The 20,751-nt window shown below is 52.1% G+C and overlaps 7 protein-coding genes across 7 annotated transcripts; 3 read left to right on the top strand and 4 right to left on the bottom strand.

Annotated features, from left to right (window-relative positions):
- Window positions 1-361: 361 nt before the first annotated feature.
- On the bottom strand, window positions 362-1,809 carry M436DRAFT_78679 (DUF124 domain-containing protein; the record flags this gene model as incomplete). The annotated part of the gene is made up of 5 exons (XM_013575934.1): window positions 362-437; window positions 484-629; window positions 683-813; window positions 866-1,657; window positions 1,710-1,809. 5 exons carry the CDS (start codon window positions 1,807-1,809, stop codon window positions 362-364), a joined length of 1,245 nt encoding a protein of 414 aa, XP_013431388.1.
- Window positions 1,810-2,951: 1,142 nt separating this feature from the next.
- M436DRAFT_27875 (uncharacterized protein) lies at window positions 2,952-5,368 on the top strand (the record flags this gene model as incomplete). The annotated part of the gene is made up of 3 exons (XM_013575125.1): window positions 2,952-3,066; window positions 3,117-4,529; window positions 4,587-5,368. Coding segments are annotated over 3 exons (2,310 nt in total), but the record flags the coding sequence as incomplete, so codon positions are not given.
- A 681-nt stretch (window positions 5,369-6,049) lies between these two features.
- M436DRAFT_78681 (uncharacterized protein) lies at window positions 6,050-6,455 on the bottom strand (the record flags this gene model as incomplete). Its single annotated transcript, XM_013575935.1, has 2 exons — window positions 6,050-6,153; window positions 6,212-6,455. 2 exons carry the CDS (start codon window positions 6,453-6,455, stop codon window positions 6,050-6,052), a joined length of 348 nt encoding a protein of 115 aa, XP_013431389.1.
- A 451-nt stretch (window positions 6,456-6,906) lies between these two features.
- M436DRAFT_13652 (uncharacterized protein) lies at window positions 6,907-8,193 on the top strand (the record flags this gene model as incomplete). Its single annotated transcript, XM_013575103.1, has 1 exon — window positions 6,907-8,193. A coding segment is annotated over one exon (1,287 nt), but the record flags the coding sequence as incomplete, so codon positions are not given.
- Window positions 8,194-8,531: 338 nt separating this feature from the next.
- M436DRAFT_38675 (MFS general substrate transporter) lies at window positions 8,532-10,235 on the bottom strand (the record flags this gene model as incomplete). The annotated part of the gene is made up of 1 exon (XM_013575402.1): window positions 8,532-10,235. The coding sequence occupies one exon, from the start codon at window positions 10,233-10,235 to the stop codon at window positions 8,532-8,534; it is 1,704 nt and encodes a 567-aa protein (XP_013430856.1).
- Window positions 10,236-10,721: 486 nt separating this feature from the next.
- On the bottom strand, window positions 10,722-12,668 carry M436DRAFT_78684 (beta-glucosidase; the record flags this gene model as incomplete). Its single annotated transcript, XM_013575936.1, has 2 exons — window positions 10,722-12,470; window positions 12,519-12,668. 2 exons carry the CDS (start codon window positions 12,666-12,668, stop codon window positions 10,722-10,724), a joined length of 1,899 nt encoding a protein of 632 aa, XP_013431390.1.
- Window positions 12,669-14,664: 1,996 nt separating this feature from the next.
- M436DRAFT_37576 (uncharacterized protein) lies at window positions 14,665-19,891 on the top strand (the record flags this gene model as incomplete). Its single annotated transcript, XM_013575207.1, has 2 exons — window positions 14,665-19,650; window positions 19,706-19,891. 2 exons carry the CDS (start codon window positions 14,665-14,667, stop codon window positions 19,889-19,891), a joined length of 5,172 nt encoding a protein of 1,723 aa, XP_013430661.1.
- Between the last annotated feature and the right edge of the window lie 860 nt (window positions 19,892-20,751).

The raw sequence follows: 20,751 nt of genomic DNA on the forward strand, positions 1-20,751 counted from the left end.
CAAGACGAACGAGAAAATCATGAAAACGAGGTCGAGAACTTGGTAAAGAGTCATTCTACAACCAAACTCCGCAACTCTCTCTCGTATCTGTCGAAACATAGACCGATAGGAATAACTAACGCTCGAGATCAACCAAACAAGTATTAATTGTGGATAAGGCTGATAGGGAAGACTATAGACTAGGACGATCATCATAGTCAGGGTGACTCCAGCTACATGATGACTTGAGAATTTCGAGTCCGGCGCTGAGCTCAACCCGAGAATCTCAGATGAGGATCATCTTCCCAAAAACTCCTATTTTCAGTGCCCCCAGAGTCGTGAAGAATGATGCCTTCCCAAAGAAAGCCCACCTACGAGGACTCTATCCCTTTACTCTGCCCTCAGTTGACAGCCAGGTCGCAAACTCCACAGGGTTGCGAGTTTGCATAAAGACAGTGCTAGACAGAGTCAGCAGTGAACCAGATCGTGAGGAGGGTTACATACCCTGGACCTGTGAACTTGCAGACCAAGCCCTCGCTGGCACTTAGATTGGATATTATTCCGCCACTCGCGACACGTTCCAGCACGTATTTGGCGTTCCACGCAACCAGGTGCCCGTTGTCGATGATGTACTTTTCACCTTCTTGAAGCTGTTTTGGTCAGAAACACGTCCTGGATTGCAAGAGCCACAGCATGGACTCACATCTTTTCGGATGATCGCTCCCAAGCTACTGATCCACAAGATGCCTATGCCGGACACTTTGTAAACGAAGAAGCCTTCACCCGAGAACATGGCTTTGCTCAGACCTTGAGCTTTGTAATCCTTGATAACACCTGTGAATAGTGTCAGTAAGAGGTGACATTAACAGGGCACAGAACGACTCACCCTGAGTGCAAGCCAGGAAGGCATCTTTGCCAACATTCCAAGTCTCCTGTCCTGTAAGTCTGATGTTGGTGATATCACCAAGAGACGGCGGAGCGAGCAAGAGTTCACCAGGTCCAGTATAGGTAGATTGGGCCATATGACCACCGGCGACCAGTTTCTTGAAGGAGAACTTAATCGCACCTTGCAAAGACATGGTCGCAGACATAGCAATCATGGCTCCCGGTCTGACGGTTAGAGGACAACCCATGGCAAGTTGAAGGGTGAGGATAGTGTTTGTATCTCTGTGGCTGATTCTGTAACTTCCTCCATTAAAAGTGCCCACATCGTCGACGGTTGTGCCTGCTCCAATGAAGTGTGTCTGAGGAGGAGCACCTCCAGGCAGATTGCTCGTCATCGAAGTATTCAAGGGTGGTCTTGCGGGCTCTTTGGCTTTCTCGGCGATGGGCTGAGCATCTTGAGGAGGACCAGGATAATAAGGTAGGGCTTGTTGCTGAGGCGAGACGGGACTTTCCTCGTGTTCGTGTGCACCAATGTTGCCAGCAGGTGGAGGAAGTGATGACGGCGGAGATACGAATTGGGTCTGAATAGGTTGTGGAGCAGCAGTGTACGAGAAGCGACTGGTCTCTGGTGGAGGAGCGAAGTGCTGTTGTGATGACAGATGAGATTGGGGAGCTGGTGAGTAGGATGCGCCTCCTAGGCTGTGGTGTCGGTCGGCAGCCGGTGGAGGTGGATAATGCTGCGTGTTGTTCGGAGGGGTATGTGAGGCTGGAGGAGTGAAATAGCTCTGCTGCTCTTTGCAATATTGTGTCAGATGATACGACAGACGAATGGCAGATGTGTTTACCTTGAGGAGGAGCTAGGGATTGGTTGTCAGTGATGCCCATATCGGGTTGTGCTATTGATGATGGCTTACGAGGAAAGTATTGGGCTTGGTTGTTTGACATGATGAACGAGTAGTCTGATCGTAGGTAAGATGCGATCGTTCCTTCCCAATCCAGCTTCCAGCACAGAGTTGAGATCAAATTCAAGCACAGCTGACTCCAACGCGATTTTGAGAGCAGAGACAGAAACGAAAGAGACACTTACATAGGGGCCGCAGTTGGACGGCCGCCTTGGATTATTAAATGTTCCCTACCTCATAGCCTTGTGAGCATGCTGCATGTCGCTACACGATGCGATTGGAGCAATGCCCCACTACCGCAAGCGCTGCCATCAGCGTCGGCGGTTACAGTCCTTGGCTGCAAGACACGATCGATATCCTGGCCTGCCCCGCTGTGCTCGCCTTTTGTCCGCATCTACGAGAGACCGACTTGCTTCCTGGTAGTTCGTGTTCTTGGTATGCACGGCGCGCTCCACCACTTCTCAATCTGTCGCGTCTCGGGTCGATGTACATCATGCAACGGGATCCTATCATTCGCAGACGAGAAGTCATCCGCAAATCCTTCCGGCATGGTCTGATCATCAACCAAAAGGCGCAGTCTGTCTATTTTACGTGTCGGCAGCTGTAGAGAGCTGTGCATTCAATTGATTTCCCCTCGAGTGAGTCAGCCTCGAGCCAACGGTACCCCACACTTGGACACCATTGGTTCAGATCGTTAAAAACGCCCCCTGTTGCTCAGCCTCAATCGCTACTCTCGTACCAGTTGACAGGGGCGGTCAGCACTGGGGGTACTCGGATCTCCTCCCACTTTCTGGAGGAGACTATTCCTATTTGGGGACACCGCGATGGCTTGCTCTTGATTGGCCAATTTCCCACTCGAAGGATGGATACGAAGGCTTAGCTCCTCTTCGGTGACTCGACCGGGAGGCCTCCCATCTGACGGTATTTACCCAGCTTGTGTCCAGACTCGAGTCTCTTGGTCTTTTGTCTCCTATCATTCTCTTCGACAGTCTCGCTCACCACCCGTAAACACACGGTGTGGTCTTGTCACTAGAAGCGACCTCAACCGCAAAACCGCTGCCTTGATAGCCACCATATCATCCGCAGATTGCGAGACTCTCTCTACTCACCGTACCTCTACTTTCCAAAAGAGAAATCAAAATTTCTTCATTCTCAAACCTCGTTCAAGATCCTTGTTCCTTAACAATGGAAACGTCTACCCAAATACCCATGGTTGGCTACTTCATCTACCGCTCAGGTGAACAAGCCGACCCCACCGCTCTCGAGTTCTGCCCTCCCAAGGGTTCCGATGAGCTCTTCTGTAATAACAAGCTTATATCAAACCGCGTTGACATGACTAATACATCTCAGTCGCCTTGAAGACCGCCTACCCTCATGTCAAGACCCATTCGGACCGCATGAGAAATGCAGTCATTGAGTTTCTCAAGCAGGAACTTACAGAGGAACAAAACCAGATGACAACTCCCATCATTCCCATGGAAGCCGATCTGTCCTACGATGTTTCCAACAAATCTCCCTGGTGGCCCTCCATGGATTCCACTGCCTCAACTCTCAGCAGCCCTGATCTCTACAACCTGGCCACTCCTGCATCAATGTCCTCTTACCAAGCTCCCACAATGAGCCGTCAGAACTCGTCGTCTCAGTCTAGCTCTGCTCAAAAGGCCAAGCCTGGACTCGAAGAGATGACCGGTGTCTTCAGTTTGTCATCCACTTCTCAACCTAAGACTCGCGTACGCAGAAAGATGACCGAGTCCGAAAAGCTCGAGTACCGCAAGCGTCGTATCGTCAAAGCTTGCGATTCGTGCAGCAAGCGTAAGCGAAAGTGCTCTCACAACCAACCAGAAATGGAGAAGGTTCGCTCTTCCAAGGTCACCAAAACAAAGGCACCGACATCGAACATCAACTCGGCGTGCGTGGCACAGATGGAGAAAGCAATGTTCCAAGCCACAGAACCTTCCATCGTCGACGAAGATCCCTTCATGTTCCTCAACCAGAACATGTTCAGCGAGCTTCCTATCACTGACGACTTCATCTTCGACAATGCTATGATCTCTCAAGCTCCTCAGCAGACTACCTGGCCGTGGAGCGATACTGCTGACTGGACTCTTATCGATACTCCACTATTTGCTCAAACATCGCCTTCCTACCAACAAGCGCTCTTCCCCACGTCTACCGGCCTACTTTCACCACAACCGACACCACAACTGGAGCTGATTCACGAGCCGGTGGAACAAATACAGGCTTCAGAATCACCGACTGCTACGCAAACGCCTACTCGCGCTTGGCGCACGTTCTCGGACTTCTCCCGTACAGCCTTCTCCACTGCCGACGGACTCGACGGTAAGGAGCAAACTGCCTTTATGGGTCTCTCGTCTCCAGGCGACGATATGTCGCCTTCTCAACTGCGTAACACGTACTCTTCTTTGGCAACTCTTACCGGAACTCAATCTTCTCTTCTCAGCGGCTCGGCATCCAAGGACTCGATCATGCATGCTGGCGGTGCCGAGATGGCGCCACAACTAGTTCCACAGGCTCATGGACTAACCGTGAATGCCAGTCGCCCTGATATACCACAACTCCGAGGCACTGGTAGCAGCATTGCTAGCGATGGCCTGGTCATTGGATCAAGCCAGGCGATGTCACAACAAGAAGCCTATGATCAAGCTGGTGCAGGACTACGACATGTAGTGACCGAAACCAATGCTACGTCTCCCAAGTCGGGAGACCGATATATCGGGAACACAAGCGGAAGCGACAGCATTGGTAAACATCGCCTTAGTCTTCATGCTGTCTACGAGACTCTTGCTAACACCAGAGCAGCTACGTCTCTCGAACCCGAACCCCAGGGGACGGCTAGAACGATCCTACCTGCTAGATCATCTGCAGGAATTTCACCCTCCTCGCCCAGTGCTTCTGCAGGACTATCATCAATTTCGTCCAGTGTATCTGCTCAAGTAACCGCCCCGACTGCTGAAGTCAGCAGTCACGGGATCGACAGGACGACGAAGTTACAGGTCGCTGCCTCTGAAAGTGTGCGCCAAGATAGCATTGCTGCTAGTGGGGAAGCACCCTCAGCCGCCCGACCATCCAGTCTGTCTGCAGACTCGATTAGCACATCGTCATCTACGAGTACAATTCGTACTGGACCCGACAGTCCACGATCACGATCTCAGGCTGCCAGTCCAGACCTACATGGCGGACTGTCTGCCGCAGCCGGCACGCCATCCACACCCTCCGATGCGATCGCCCACGACAAGGACTCCAGGAAGCCAACCTCGGCCACGCAGGCCAAGGCGCACTCCACGGAGTCCGAGGCTCTTGCCAGTAGCGGGACTGCAGCACCTCAAGCAGCAGCGACGCCCTCTGAGCCTCTGCGACATCGTCGCAAGCGATCGCCCGGACAAGCCATTGCTCCTGCAACCTCTGCAAGCCTTGATCTCGATGAGACTAAGGTTGCGGCTGCCGTGTTGGTGGCCCAGGTTTGCATGACATGGCGGGCTATGGCTAGTGCATTCGTGCAAGCTATGTCGACACCGACGTCTTGTAGAAGCTACGATGGAGATTGCACGTCTCTGTCTGCTTCCCGGGCTGTGTTGTTGGCTGCTTAGCACGACGAGGGTGAGCTCGATAAACGATTTGTTTTATGTTTGATAGCGTTTTTGTTCTTTGATGTTTTGCACGATGGTGTTGTTGATGATGACGATGGAGAAAAAGACGAAGATACGGAGATGGTTGACATCTAAGTTTAAAAGTAATCTGGCGTTTCTTTGGATATTTTGGAACATATCTCTTTTGTCATTACTTTCATCTACACCGTAGATAGAGGGACAGCACTACATCTCGTTGTCTCTAGAATATTTCTTTGCCGAATGCAAAACCAATCCTCGAGATTTCCTGCTGGTGTACCTGCGATTCTATCTCACACATTGCGAACGATGTGCTCCTTCAGACAACCACGTATATCAAAGCCACCCTCAACAAACGTCGACATCGCCCTTTGCGATACAACACCCTCGCGCTGACAGGGCTCGATGCGACCCATAGCCCGCTGGTCTTCCTTCCAACATCTTGTAGTGGACAAGCACTCGTGCTGTATGATTGATTAGAGTAACTTGGCGAGTGATGGAATGCCAGTGCGTTTGCAGACGTTATCCATCAGAGCTTCTCGCAGAACCGTCGTTTCTAGCCCAAGGCCAACGACAACACTTGTTTGGCAGCGAGACGGCTTCGGGAGCCACTCTTTGTGTTGTTTCTTTTCCATGTGTCTTTCAGCGCCCTACCTCTCACAACGAGGCAGCAGCTTCGACGGCACCGATGCCCTTGAAGAGACCAGGATTCGTGATTTCGATATGCACAGGGTACTTCCACTCCATGTATTTCGTCCACCCTATGAAATTCTGCATTAGCATCTCTTGCGTCAGAACTAGAGAGTGTCGAGAACTCACCCCAATAGGCAGCTTTGCGGCCAAAGTACTTGCCCAAGTAGGGGACCAGCACCATTGTGAGCAACAACTCCAGCTGTTGCAATGACTCTTTCCATTCTCTTTCGGCATCGGATTGCCATTCTTCTTCCGAGGGCGACATGGAGGTTGTGCTGGCCGAGGTGGAGGGGAGGGAGTCCAAATCGTCCGAGGATGATGATGATGATGATGCAGCGCGGGGAATGTTGTCGTACGATTGGTCTGACATGTTTGCTGCTTTGGTGTGGGGTGACGGCAGGGAAGGAGCGTTGATCTGGTGTCTCTTAAAAAAAGCAGGGAAGGTGCGTTGGTCGGTGTGAGGCTGCTGTGTTGCGTCTTGCAGCTCTTGTCTCTCGTCCTTGTCGGAGCAGTCGCGCTTGCATGACGCCCCACGACTCATGGCACCACGCGGCATTCCCGGTGTCCGACAATGTGATTCTTCTTGGCATTCTTCCCCCACACTTCCCAAACCCCAGAATTGGTCACCCGTCGTGCTAGAATAATCGAGAGAGCAAAAAAAAAAAAGTCCAACGCCGAAAGTGAGGTTTTGAAAATTACACGATACATACACACCACACAAAGCCATGGGCAAAACACGCGACCCCAGCCCGAGCGCAAGCTCAAACGCATCTTCAGATGCCGAAAACACCACCCCCAAAGTCAGCAAGGTCGAAAAGACAAAGAAGCGCAAGCGCGCCGTCCTCCCCGAAGATGAAATCGAAGTCGACGTCAACGCCCCCGAACCTCCCTCGAAAAAGGCAATGCGTGAAGCCAAAAAGGCCGCCAAAAGAGCAAAAGAAGACCCCGAAGGTGCCGCTGCCGCCGTCGCCGCCGCAGCCGCGGCCGCAGATGGAGAAAAGAAACGCAGCGACTACGGCATCTGGATTGGAAACTTGGCTTTTGCCGTCGACAAGGATATGTTGCGTGTGTTTTTCACGCGCCAGGCTCAGATTCCCGATGCGGAGATTACGCGTTTGAACATGCCTGTTCCTCAAGGTCCCGCACAGCCTGGTCGCACCAAGCCCTCGAACAAGGGTTTCGCCTACGTCGACTTTGCTACAGAGGAGTCCCTCAACAAAGCCATCGCCATGTCCGAGACGCTGGTCAGCGGCCGCAAAGTCCTGATCAAGAACGCAAAGAGTTTCGAAGGCCGCCCTGCTCAAGCAACAGCCACTGTCAACGCTCTGGCTGGCAATGCAGATTCGAGCGAAGCCGCGGCAGCAGCAGCAGGAGATGCAACGGCCAAGAAAATCGGTCCCAATGGCAAGCCCATCATGCCGCCTAGCAAGCGTGTCTTTGTCGGAAACCTCAACTTCGACGTCACCAGAGATGATTTGGAAACACACTTTTCGCAGGCTGGAGAGTTGGAAGATGTCTTTATGGCCACCTTCCAAGATACCGGAAAGTGCAAGGGATACGCTTGGGTGCGTTTCGCCGAGCTCGAAGCCGCAGAGTCTGCTGTTCGCGGCTTCATCTGGAAGTTTGACGATGCCAGCGATGACGAGGAAGAAGAGGAAGAGGAGGAAGTAGAAGAGACAAAGGCCTCAGGATCAGACTCCGACAGCGACTCCGACAACGAAGAAGCTACCGAGAACAAGAAGACCCTCAAGACAAAGAAGCCCAAGAAGCAAAACAAACGCAAATGGTTCATCAACCGCCTCCACGGTCGCCCTCTACGCTGCGAATTCGCCGAAGACGCCAGCACACGCTACAAGAAGCGCTTCGGCAAAGACCGCCCGGCCTCCGAAACCCACATTTCCGACAACAACGGCGCACCCATCACCGAAGTTGACGGCGGAGACAAACCTCAAAGGAGGACCAGACCCAAGGGTGATGCGGACGCGAGACAAGAGATGCGCAGAAAGAAGTTTGACGCTAGAAAGATTAGGCCCGGTAATGCGTTGGCGAATGCGCCTAGAGCTTCTGCTGCTATCGTTGAGGCGGCGGGTAAGAAGACTTCGTTCGATGATTAGAGGGCAGGGGTCGATTAAAATGATTTGTTGGCATATTCGAGTTGATGGGTTTAGATGGAAAGGGCGTGTCCTCGAGAATACAATTTTTTTTCTCTCTCATCAACTTCGAGTCTTATATCTTGCTTCATGGGTGTATGACTCTTACATTCTGCATCAAGCATTTCGGCAGGTGGTAGAACTCAATGAAGTATCAGAAGAGGTAGTCAACGTAAATCTCATCTACGACATATGAACCACCACTCAGCAAGACAAAAATCCCATCCTTTCCAAACTCCAGCAACAGCAACGCTAAATTCGCAGAGATCATGAAGTGAAACATGCTTCTCAGCAACTCAAACCATCAACTCAGCAGCCCTGACTCTCCACCCCTCTCCAAACCTCCTCATACTCCAAATAACAAGGACACCAGAGACCAAACACCACACCCCAATAACCGTAAACAACCACCCATCCCCACACCAATCGATCAACGGACTAGCCACCAAACTGCCCACGCAAGAACAAATATTGCGCACAAAGTTATTCAGCGCAATACCATGACTAGCTTTATTAGGCATGAATTCCGTAAGCATGGTAGTGACGACAGCAAAAATAAGCATACTGCCAATGCCAAAGAAGAAGTTGGCCAGCATGGGGACGAACCAGAAGGTGCCGTAGCGAGCAGACCAGCCATACCAGATGAGCGCTAGAGGAAACATGATGGCGCCCAACCATGCGTTTTCCCGCAGGCGGTCTTCGGGGCGGTAGATCAAGTGGCCGTGCTCATCGTAGCGATTGGCCTTTTTGGCTTCTCTAGCCATGATTTTGTCGACCCATTTGCCGCCGAGGAGGGAGGCCAGGAAGTAGCCTAGTGAGTTTGGGATGTAGAGGAGTCCGACGATGATGGTCGAGTAGGAGTAGGGCTCTGAGTCAAAGGTTTGTTGGACGGAGATGTTGAGAACGTATAAGGAGCCGAATGTTATGGATGCGTAGTAGACTACTAGTGCCACGGCTGGTATGCGCAGGTTGAGGATGATGGCTAAAGGGTCGACAAACCAGCGGCGGAAAATGGTAATGTAGCGTTTTGATTTCAGAGCTACGCTCTGGCGTGTGCTGGTTCTTGAGAGTGTTGGTCGTGCGTTGCTGTCCTTCTCCGAGGAAGCGGCGATGACTGAAGCAGGGATAGTATCCTTGAGCGTTTCTGGCAGGAAGAAAAGGAGAAGGAACCAGAGAAGTGCACCGTAGATTGTGGTAAACCACATGCAGCTTCTCCATCCAAGACCTTGTGTCAGAGCTCCTCCAACAATGGGCGCGAGAAGAGGCCCACACAAAGGTCCTAGGTAGAACATACTCATTGCATTCCCTCGCTCCTTGACATCCCAGCAATCGGCAATGGTTCCAGCACCCACCGCCTGCACAGAGGCAGCAGCACCTCCAGAGAGAACACGCATGACAATAAACATGGAGATGTTGACACTGACCGCACTCAAAATGTTGAATACCAGAAATAGAAAGAAGGAAACCAGATAGATAGTCCTTCGTCCCAGAGTCTCGGAGAAGCTGGACCACCACAGTGGGAACACCGACATGGACAACATATACAGAGCGACCGAGAGATTGGTGACTGTAGATGAAGAGTTGAATTCACGGTTGATTTGTGATAAGCCAGGTAGAATGATTCCACTACCCATCGGTGCAGCAGCACCAGCCACAGCAACGACAAAAGTGATGAACCATTTTGTCCTGCGAGCATAGTGTTTGGGATCCTCGACTTCGGCAATGATGGCCACGCGGGCTAGTAAACCTCTCCGTTGGGCTTTGGGTACGAATATAGGTTCTATGTCCTCGCTGGCTATTGATGCCGTGGCTTGTTTCTCCAGTGAAGATGCGTCTTGATGGTGTGCATGTGGGAGTGGGTGGATGCCGTCGGTAGTGGGTAGAGGTGTGGTGATTGATTCGACTTCTGGTTGATCTGGCACTGGGAGAGAGTGTGTCGAAGGTGTGTCTGAGCTTGTCGACTTGACATCTTTGTCCGAGTGTTGATCGTGTGAGCCCATGTCGGTACCGGCGTTATCGTCGCCTTTCTTCGAGTGACCGTTACGGTGGCAGTTTGACGGTGTTTTTGCGCGACGACACGCGTGAATCGCAGGTTGATGGCTGGATGCCAGGAGTGAAGGTCAAATCAACCATAGCTACTTCAGATGTCTATTTGGCCGTCGCCCATAGCAGTCAGGCCGTTTCGGCACGTCAAATTCCAAGCGGACCTCACTCACAATGTTTCCCCCTCCCCCATCGATTAATAATTGAAAAGATGCCGAACAGCCGAGAGCTTCTATCATGTCCTAATCTGGCCTAGTTGAGCCGACTTCCGTTCCCAAGACCCCTCTCTACTTATCTGCAGAGTCGACCTCTTTCTATCGACAGATGGCGACATTGTAGCTTGAGGACATACGCAGTCGTGTTTGAATGAAACAAGGTCATGTTTCGCAAAGAAAGCTTCAGCATGTCAACAAAAATGCATACCACGCCATATACATGGCTATCTATGCTGCGACAAACTTGTGGAAGAAGTCGACAAAGTCGAAGAAACTTCTCTTGTAGTGTCTCTCAAACTTTCCACTGGTTCTGTTGACAGTCTGGAGACCATACTGGTTCTCAAAGGATCCAAACTCGTTGTTGTCGACAAAGCTCCACGCCAATGCTCCGATCACATTGACTCCATCCAGATGCATCGACTTCAACACCTCCCTCAGATACTCCTGATAGTACAAAGTTCTTTGCAGATCGTACCGCTGCTGGACAAGTGTCTCCTTGGACTCCATGAAAGGGTTGAAACCAAATTCAGAGATCAGAATGCCAGAAGGTTTGAATGTGTTCCACACATAACCCAATTGCTGGCGGACGTATTGAGGTGCAATGTAGGCATAATCGTTAGACTTTTGCCCGACTTGCCATCCGTTCTGCTGAATCTCGCCCAGTTCAGCGCATTGAGGCCAGAGAGGGTCACTGCTGTTGTTGATACAGCTATCAAGTCCATTTGCCGGCGTCGAGGCAAACTGCGAAACATATGGGTCAAGGGCCCAAAAGTCAATCGTGCCGTTGATGTACGAGATTTGCTGTGCCGTGAGCGCGGTCAAGTTCAAATTCGGTGTGGCCAAAACCTCTGATGGGTATTGCTTTCCAAGGAAAAGAGGGTTGGCCATGATACCGAGGATGAAGTCTTGGTAGCGCGATGCCGCTTGCAAGTCTGAAGTCTTGTTCAAATCGCGTGGGACAGCAAGGTTGTTCGCAAACTTGATCGTGACCTTGCCAGTGCCACCGAGAGTTTCCTTGTACCACCTGTACACAGCAGAGTGTGCCATGAGGATGTTGGTCAGTCCATTGTATGTGTGGAAGGAATATGGCATTCCAATGTTGGGTTCGTTGAACGTGACCCAGTAAGGAACATGCTCAGCATAGCGAGCCATGACCTGCTTGGCGTAGTACAGGTAGTCTGCAGTGAAGTCTGTGTCGAGACTGATTGATGTCGGTGCATCCACGTGAACCAGAGTGACGATAGGCTTGATGCCGTACTGCAGACAAGTCTTGATCAGATCGTCGTAGTGATCAAGGCCCTGGGTGTTGACCGGACTGTTTGCAACACCAAATGGCACAATTCTCGACCAAGAAATTGAGAAGGAGTAGTACGGTACTCCGATGGCAGCCAGCCTGGCAATGTCTTGCTTGTAGAGGTAGTAGTTCATATCGGCTTCCACAGAGTCATTGCCGCTAGCCATACCGCCAGGGCCCTGGTTTCCGAGTCCGTCAAGGTTACCAGGCCCCCTGCCTTCCTGTTGGAGGGCACCTTCAATCTGCCATGCACTTCCCGCAACACCCCAGATGAAGTTCTTGTCGAACTTGTAGCAGTCGAGACATGCGTCTGCATCGGGGCATGCAGAGTACAAAGCTGGAGGATAGACAAGCTCACTCGTAGGAACAGGAGTAGGCGAGACAGTCGTGGTAAATGGCACAGTATGGTTGTAAGTGTATCCAGACCACAGAGAAGCGTAAGCAGATTGGCCGTACATGCCATCCTTGCTGGTGGTAGCTTTGGGGTTTAGGGAGTAGGTTGTGTATGTGACATTCGAAGGCAACAAGGATTTTGCCTTGGAATAAGCAGGAGCAAATGCACTAGCGAACGTGACGGGAGTCAAGATGGGAGTAGCATAGCGATTTGTGCTGACTTGGGTGTAGCTGAAAGAACCGTAGCGAGCTGTGAAGCTCGTCGAAGCGCAAGTAGAAGCCGATGCCGCCTTGGACTCGTCAGTACAGTTGAGATCATATTGGAGAGGGTTACATACAGTGATAGTCCAGGGCAATGCAGTCTTTGCACTGGTACTGGCACTGCTTGTGAGTGTGTTAGTGCTGCATGGAGTGTTGACACTCTGCTTAGGAAATGCTGCTGCAAGAGCACACAACAGTGCGAAGCACAGGATTGTCAAGTTGATCATTGTGATATGTTTGTCCTACAGAAACCTGCATGGCCTGGCCGTATTCTTATAGTGTCGTTTGACTCCCTTCTGATTATTACTACATAGCATCCTCGGCCCGTGGTTCAAACCTAGAGCTGTGACCCTCGCTAACTCTATCACTGCTGTATTGAGGTTTGGACGGAGTCAGAGCAACGTCGGTCCTGAGAGATCGACCTTCGGGAAGTGGACATGGGATGGTACTTGTAGTGTCGACGGCATTTCCATACAGATTGGCAGCTATTTGTCTGCCGGTCTACATCGTATATGCTTGACCTGCGGACGAGCACGGCCGACCGAACGAACAAGCATGTAGAAGTTTTGTGGAGATGTGGAGAAAATCTGGGGTCACATCAAGCGAAGATGCTTAGCAACAGACAGAGTTTATAGAAAGACCTACGTCCGCCTCTCTGGAAGACTGCTCCTAGCCACGGTCGCGAGATCAATGATTGTGGTACGAATGGATCGGCTTCAGTCTTTGCAGCCGGACCTCGGAAGGGAGCTCGTTGCTCTGAATGCCTGCTCCTCTCTTCTTCAACCTACCCCCAGTAGGGAGGCACGGCAGAGAGTATGACCAGCCAAGACACGCGTTTGGAGAGAGGTGTAGGCAGAGGAACATAAGGCGAGAGCGCACTATACGACTGTGAGACGCAGCAAAGAAACACAGAACAAGATGTATGGGAAGACTCATATCGGCCCCAATTGTGCAAGGAGCCCTGATCACGATGTAAGTAAGCAAACAGAACGCTTGGTCGAACATCGTATCAATGTTTTGTTGTAGGACAGGACCCAGGACTACGTCATGTCGAGACTTGCGAGGTGCCAAGAGAGACTGAGTCCAGCGATGTTCATGGTGAAGTCAGTGGCCGATGGCGATGGCGTATCCAGGTTGCAAGTATTAAATCGGAGGCTGGGAGATAGATTGGTGGAAAGACCAACAAGAAGATTAGAGTGAAATTCGGACGAGTGGCTCGTAAGCCCACACACACGAGGCCAGCCACAGAGTGACAGATGCATGGTCGATAGCACGGCGATGGTGAGTTGGCACCAGTGGAAGGGGTTGGGGGCGGGTATGAGCCAACCAGGACAGGCAGTCTGCGCCGATCAAGGTGCGGTGACGAACAGAGAAGATTAGGTTGGGTTACATGTGCATCGCAACGGTGCGAGGTGCAATGGTGCTGGGCCTCTGACGAGGTGAGAACAAAGACAGCGTGGATATTTGCGAGGCACAGTGGAACGAATGGACGCGAAAGATACGGAGGATCAACAGTGTATGGGGCCTGCAGCAAGAGTCTTTCGTGAACGACGACCCGTGCTTGAGCGTTGACCCGGCAGCGGAAGTGCGGGAAGCGCATGGTGTGCAAAGCCTACCACACCAACAGAGACAAGTCGCTTGTGGGCAGCATCTTGCTTCTGAGTCGCCGATCTTGCCGTAGCAACTGCAGCCTGCAGCCGGCGTCCTTGGATGTGCCTTCCCATGCTACATTAGAATCCATGTCAGTGGATTCCGTGATTTGGAGCAAGAAAACAACGACTGCCAAAAATCGAGCATTTGTAGCAGACCGAAACAAGCTCTTGACGGCGCGTCGGGAAGCAGCCGATATCTAACGGCGCATATCAACAGCCACCCTGTTCTCCACAAAAAAGGTGCCGACTTTATCACAAGAAACCCAGGCCATGGCCATGATCTGGCGCGTCGTTTGCTGATTGGTGCTAGGTAGCAATCAGTCGCTTTCGCCCACTGCGGGCCTCTCGTACTCGACATCCTTGACTGTTTGTCCCATCTCGAGCGCCCCCCGGACATCGACAGGTCTTCATCTAAGCAACTTGCGGCTGGAGTGTCAGGAAACGAGTGATTCGCAAACTCGGATTGGCAGCGTCTCAGACCATCATCATCACCCACTCCCCATCACCCGTCGGGCTGCAATGACAGTCGCATCCTCAGTCGCGTAAACTTCGCTGAGCAATCGCTGCCGCCATGGGCGTCGAAGCTCACCAACGCCCACCACTGCCTGCACCTACCGAACCCACCGACGTCGACGACACCGATGTAGCCACCAACGTCTCGCGCCGTACCGACCAGACCTCCTTTTCCATCCCCGAAGACGGCACTCCCATCACCATCTCGACACATAAGCTCACATCCAAGGAAGGCCCACGCCTCCGCCACGGCCGCAACAAGTCCCAGACCTCGCTGTTGATTGAATACTTCGAAGCCACCAAGGGCGACAAAGCAAAGAACCGACCCAGCGTCCGTGTCAAGGTCACTCCTTCGGCCCATCGCAAGTCGAAGAACTCGGATTCGGTGCAGATTACCGGCATTGGTCGTGACAAGAAGCCTTCCTATACACGCCGCATCTCCCTGGGCACCAAATCACCAGACAAGACAGCTCCAATCGAGGCCACCGAGGTCAGCCACTCGTCCGAGAGCAACGTCTCAGCCCACCCTCCAGTCGAGGTCGAGATTCTAAACAACAGCGACTTGTCAAGTCTGAAGCAAGGCCGAGAATCTCGCGAATTGCACTATCTGCCTACCACCTCGGACGTGTCATCAATGCCTCCTGATAGCTTACTCGATCCTTCTCGCATCTCGACTATGAGCCAAGATGTGTCCGAGGATCCAAGTCGCAGCCACAGTCTCCTGGATCTTCCTGTACAAGACCGAGCCCGCAGTGCTAGTCACGAGCGCATCAAGCAAAAGGTCATGGAGAAGTTGATGCAACGCCAACCCGGAGCGCCTGTTGAGTATGAACCCGACACCAAACCGACCAAAGAGCGTCGCCGTCGCTCCACCCGCTCTACACGCGAAGATGATCTTGCCAGCGCCGCTGAATCGTCCATATTGTCCTCCAATCTCTCACCTAGTAACCTTTCATACGCTTCTGGCACAACTTCCAAGGTATCTCTGAACAATCCGAAGCTCCTCCAGATGGTCGAGGACACTGTTCGCCGTCTGATTCTGCCTGAAATCACCCAATTGAAGAACGAACAGCGTCGTTCCTCGCAAGGCTCTTACTCCGACGATGAGCTAGATCAGCGTCGTTCCAAATCAACAAGCTCACCCTCACGTTCCAGTAAGCCGAAGGTCGTGCTGAATCGGTACGAACATGACCCCGGCGAGATACTCTCCCGAGGAGACTCTGAGCGTCGCGAGAAGTCTCGTCGATCTAGCCGCACAGAATCCGAGCGCCCTCACCGTGAGCGACGTTCTTCTCGTGCCTCCACCCGAGAACGAGAAGAGTCTTTACACAGTAGATCAACCAAGGACAAAGAGTCTCACTCTGTCAAGGAAGCTGCTGCTGCTGGTATCGCCGGCGGTGTTCTTACTGCCGCGGCCCTTCGTCATCATGACTCTCAGGACACCATCAGCCGTGAGCGGCGTAAGAAACGCAAAGCCAAGGGAAGTCGCAGTGATTCTACAAGTCTAGCTGAAACCGAGAAGACCTATCGTAAGGAGGACATCCCTCCTATGCCTTGGACCGGTGCGTCGGCCATGAATGACTCCGAAGTTACCCGTCAATCTATCCTCAGTGCCTCAACAGTGCAACCTCATTCTGCTTCGATCACGCCACACCAGACTCCAGTCCGTGAGGTCCTGCCGGGCTCGCTTCGTGGTTCCCTATCGCCAGCATCCACCACTCCTAAAGCCAAAGGAGCTCGTTCGCCGCGTTCATTGGAATCCTATCAGAGCAGGCATTCTCTGACGGAAGAACACTCCGCTAACGTTCAATCCATCTCAACTAAAGCAAAGATGGCAGCGTTGGTAGCAGCTGGTTTGGGTGCCGTTGGGACCGCTCATGAGTCTGCCAAACACGAATCAAGCCCTACGCAGAGCGTGTCTACTACGAAGGACAGTCCCACTGATCCTTTAGTACCTCATGGGTTACGACCTCATAGTCGAGTTTCAGAGTTGTCCGCTGGATTCGAGGAACGACAACGACACGCCATGTCTCCCGTTTCAGCCCCTCATTCCCCCAATGCTCAAAGGAAGAGCTTCGACCTCACGAGAGCATCACATTCGCCCGCACAACTCTATGATGAGGCCGAGGAACGTAGCGAGCTAGAAGAGTGGTTTCAACAAGAGCATGAGAAAAACGAGCAGTACCGCAAATCTCTCGCCGACACCAGCACCATCCCGGAATCCTTTGATGAGCGTCGGTCGACTCAGTACACGGAAGGGAGCTACCTTTCGAGCAATCAAAGCCCCGAGCGTGACGTCAAGGGAGTTGCTGCAACTCCAAAGTACACCCATATGCCATATGGCGTTGAGTCAGCCGTCGCTTCGCTGATCGATCCTTCTACAGTCAGTACCAGCCTTCAATCATCACAGGCTAGCCCGGCCATCTTTGAGGACGTTCGTCACCACGAAAGTGTGGATGAAAACATGCGCGAGGAACTCCAACAGTCAGCAGCACACCAGAGCGTAGAGGCAAAGAATCAGTATACAACCCAAAGCCGGTGGAGTGCATTGCGTGAGAATGCTTTGGCTCTATCAAGCCGTGGCTCCTCTGCTCAAGCTTCAAATTCCCCACGCCAGAGCGAGACTTTCCACGAGGAACGCACGCACGTGGACTCTCCCCCTGTCCGCTTAAGCGCGCATGGCATTCCAGATGTCAACGATCCCTTGCCCGAAATTGGACACGGACTTGACTCTGAGTCTGACCTGAGTACAAATCCGCCAGAAATTCAAGGTCCTGGTCGAGGTGATGGACACTTCGGATTTCTTCCTTCGTTCTCACACAGTCCTGACGGAGAAGCTGTGCGACACGATAGTATCTCGGAGCACAATTTTTCGATGAACGACAAAGTCAAAGTTGGAGCTGGTATCGCCGCTGGCGCTTTTGCTGCAGACAAGCTTCTAAATCGACACAGCTCCGACAAGAATCTTTCAGCAAATCAAGCAGTGATCGAAGACTATGCTTCTCGCGAGACAACTCCAGATGTGCGTCAAGCTCAAGCTATACACGTGGGACGTGCAGGAACAACCTCTCCTCAAGCTCAATTTGGCGACGAGGGATATGCGTCCGCCGCCTACGCTCGTTCTAACGGGGCCTCTACTCCCAGAGCTCACAAGACACACGCGAAGACCCAACTGGAAAGATATGACGTCGAGACAGCACAGGAAGATGCATTTGTCGAAAAGCACAGCCGCCACTTGAGTGGCAACTCTCATGGCATGTCTTCTCCACTCTATGACAGTGCTACTGGCAGAGGAATCGACACGATCCAATCCAAAGATGTAGTTGCGTTGATGGACCACCTTACAGTCCGAGACGCGCATCGCAACGCAAGGGATACTGAAATCCTCGTTACGCTGGTGCGTAGTGCTGCGGAGATGCGTCACGAGTTCGAGGAGATGAAAAGATTTATTGCCGAACAGGATCGCAAGATCATGGACAATACAGATCGCGATGCCGAGTACACGGTCAAGAAAGTGCTCGGTGGCCCTCGACCTCAACCCGCTGCTCAGCCGCGAACAGTCCATGGCACCTACAACGAGGAAGATTTGCCCACGAAACGCAAAAATGTCTTCAAACGTGCGCTCAAAGGGCTGAGCAAGAGAGGCTCAAATGATTTGTCCAAAATCGAGGACATGCTGAACCAGATACTCGGAGACGTAGAAGATCTTAAGCTCACGCAAGGCGACCGACCACCTATGTCGCTCCGTGGTAGCAGCTTTGACTCGTACGAAGATCGGACTCATTACGGACGTGACTCTGGATACGAACCTGAGGGGCAAGCCGGTACTTCGTCAACTCCCAATCACTCCGGTCGTCTGTCTAATCATTCCGGCAATGCTTCGTTTCCTTCTCCCAAAGAGAATGCGACTTCGCCACAAGAGAGGTACTTCCACTCCGGTTACAACGGTCGAAGAGACTCAATCAATCGTGTCAGTACAGTCCTGGAAGAAGAGAGCAACGATGGCAGATCTTTCATAGAGCAGCATGAGACTCACGTTCTTGACAATCAGTTCGAGAACAATGAAAGGCTCCTCACTCCGACGCAGGAGTCTTTCAATCGCAGATCAGGTTCTTTCGAACCTGCTGCGACTCCAGTGCGGCAACGGCACAGTCCCTCCGATTTTCAAGCTGACGCAGGTACTCCTGAGAAGCAGCGCAAGCAATCTGTTTTTGGCATTCCCAAGATTTCCCGCTGGTCCAAGACGACAACATCCTCGTATCCCGAGAACTCGGATATCAACGGAAAACGCCGAAGCCAGTACACCAATGCTTCTAACAGTGGCGAGAGTCTGAGTTCTAATGGAGGGGGCTACTATGGCAACGGCTACGCGCTGCAGTCTGAAGATCGCCTTCGCTCTACTCAGTCGCTAGCGAAAGACCAGGCAGTGAGAGAACACATGCCTGATAACAGAAGCGTACGTAGCGGACTGAGTGACATGACACGAAGTGATATGACACGAACACCTTCACCGCTCATCCCTTCCGAGACGGGCTCTCAACTTGACAACATCCCTATCATCCTTCCAGATGACGACGAGGTAGCCGATTACGACGACCCCAAATACTCGGCACACCGTGATTCCTTGTTATTGCAGCACCCTCAGCCCCGACAGGGACCTACGCATCGCCACCAGACAAATCTTGAGAAGGAAGCCCGGACATACAGTGGTCCAGATCACTTTGAGACAGCAACAAGCAGTGATCTTTCTCAGCGCACTGTGGACAGCGATTTTGATCCTCTGCAATGGGGATCGAACCCTTCACTCTCTCTAGCAAGGACTAACAAGCTCAGCGGGATTCCTCCTGGCAAGAACAATGGCCCTCTGGTCCCCGAGAGCGAACAGAAGCCTGCACCGAGAGTTGAGGTCGAGCCACCAAAGGAGCAGCGACAGCAGGCACCGCAGAAGCCTCGCCAGATGTACTACTCGACCCCGCTTGGTTCGGGACACCTTCTCGAGCCTATCGAAGAAGTAAGATACTCGCTGGAAACTGATCGTGGACATGTGAGTATCCAAGTGCCGTTTCATCAATTGAGTTGACTGACCCAAATCCAATCAGCGTTCACCCGAGCCAACAGCAAGTCCCAGGGTATCCACTCAGCTTAGTCCTACTCGTAAAATTACCGGACCGAGACCCATGGGTTCGCGCGCGCCCAGCGGTGCTAAGGAAGAGGCTCAACAGGAGCAACTCTCGGGTACTGTAAGAAGGAAGCCAGTGCCTTTAAGCAAGAGTTATGGTTCGTGATTTTTGTTGTTTCTGAATTTCCTTTCAATTTCACATATTACAAAAGAAACATGACGGGCGAATGATGTCTGCTGCTACGCTGGCACCACAGACGAGACGCGATGTGGCGTCTGGAGAACTGGCGACCAGCTCAGCCATCGAAGGTCGGGACGAAGTGCGGAAGGACTGATTCGGAGGACAGATTCGTTTGATGACGATAGTGAGATCTTCTAAGGATTCGGTAATGCGGAGGAGAACGAACACACGGATGCGGAACCAACGACTTTATGATACAAACAGTCACGCCAGCGACAACACCGATGCTGGCTACCAACACAGGAAGGACAAGATGTAATGATTTCACTGTACTCTTGCTTTCGCCGATTATACCACCACTGTCTTTTCTTTCTCATCGGCCCATCCGAAGCTTTGTGTGGCCACATGGCCCATCCGCATGTGCATTTCCCATTTTCCTCTTTTTAATCCCGTCCTCGGGCCTTTGCCTCGCTCCTGCTTGTGAATGTCAAGTGAACTACGAATCGACGTTGATCGCTCCCTAACTCATCTGGCTGGACCGCGACTCTCAACATTGACCATCGCTTGGAATGACTGACGTAGACCGGTAAGTTCAGACTTTCATTAGAATTTCATCTTCGACGGACTTGAGGTCCCTGTTGCAGGAATACGTCTTTTGCCGGGGATTGCAGGGACAAACCGCCATTTACCGCTCAACGGGCAACCGTCTGCATGCAAAATTCATATCTTTGCGAATCTCGAGTGGTCCTATTTCCATTCTTTTTATCCATGACTCTTGCGACTTTGATGGTCCCGTCCAGTACTTAGCAAAATGTAGCGCAGCCACGTGCTTGGGCCCGCGGAGC

This window comes from Aureobasidium namibiae (genome assembly GCF_000721765.1).
Source record: "Aureobasidium namibiae CBS 147.97 unplaced genomic scaffold scaffold_2, whole genome shotgun sequence".
NCBI classification, from domain to species: Eukaryota; Fungi; Ascomycota; class Dothideomycetes; order Dothideales; family Saccotheciaceae; genus Aureobasidium; species Aureobasidium namibiae.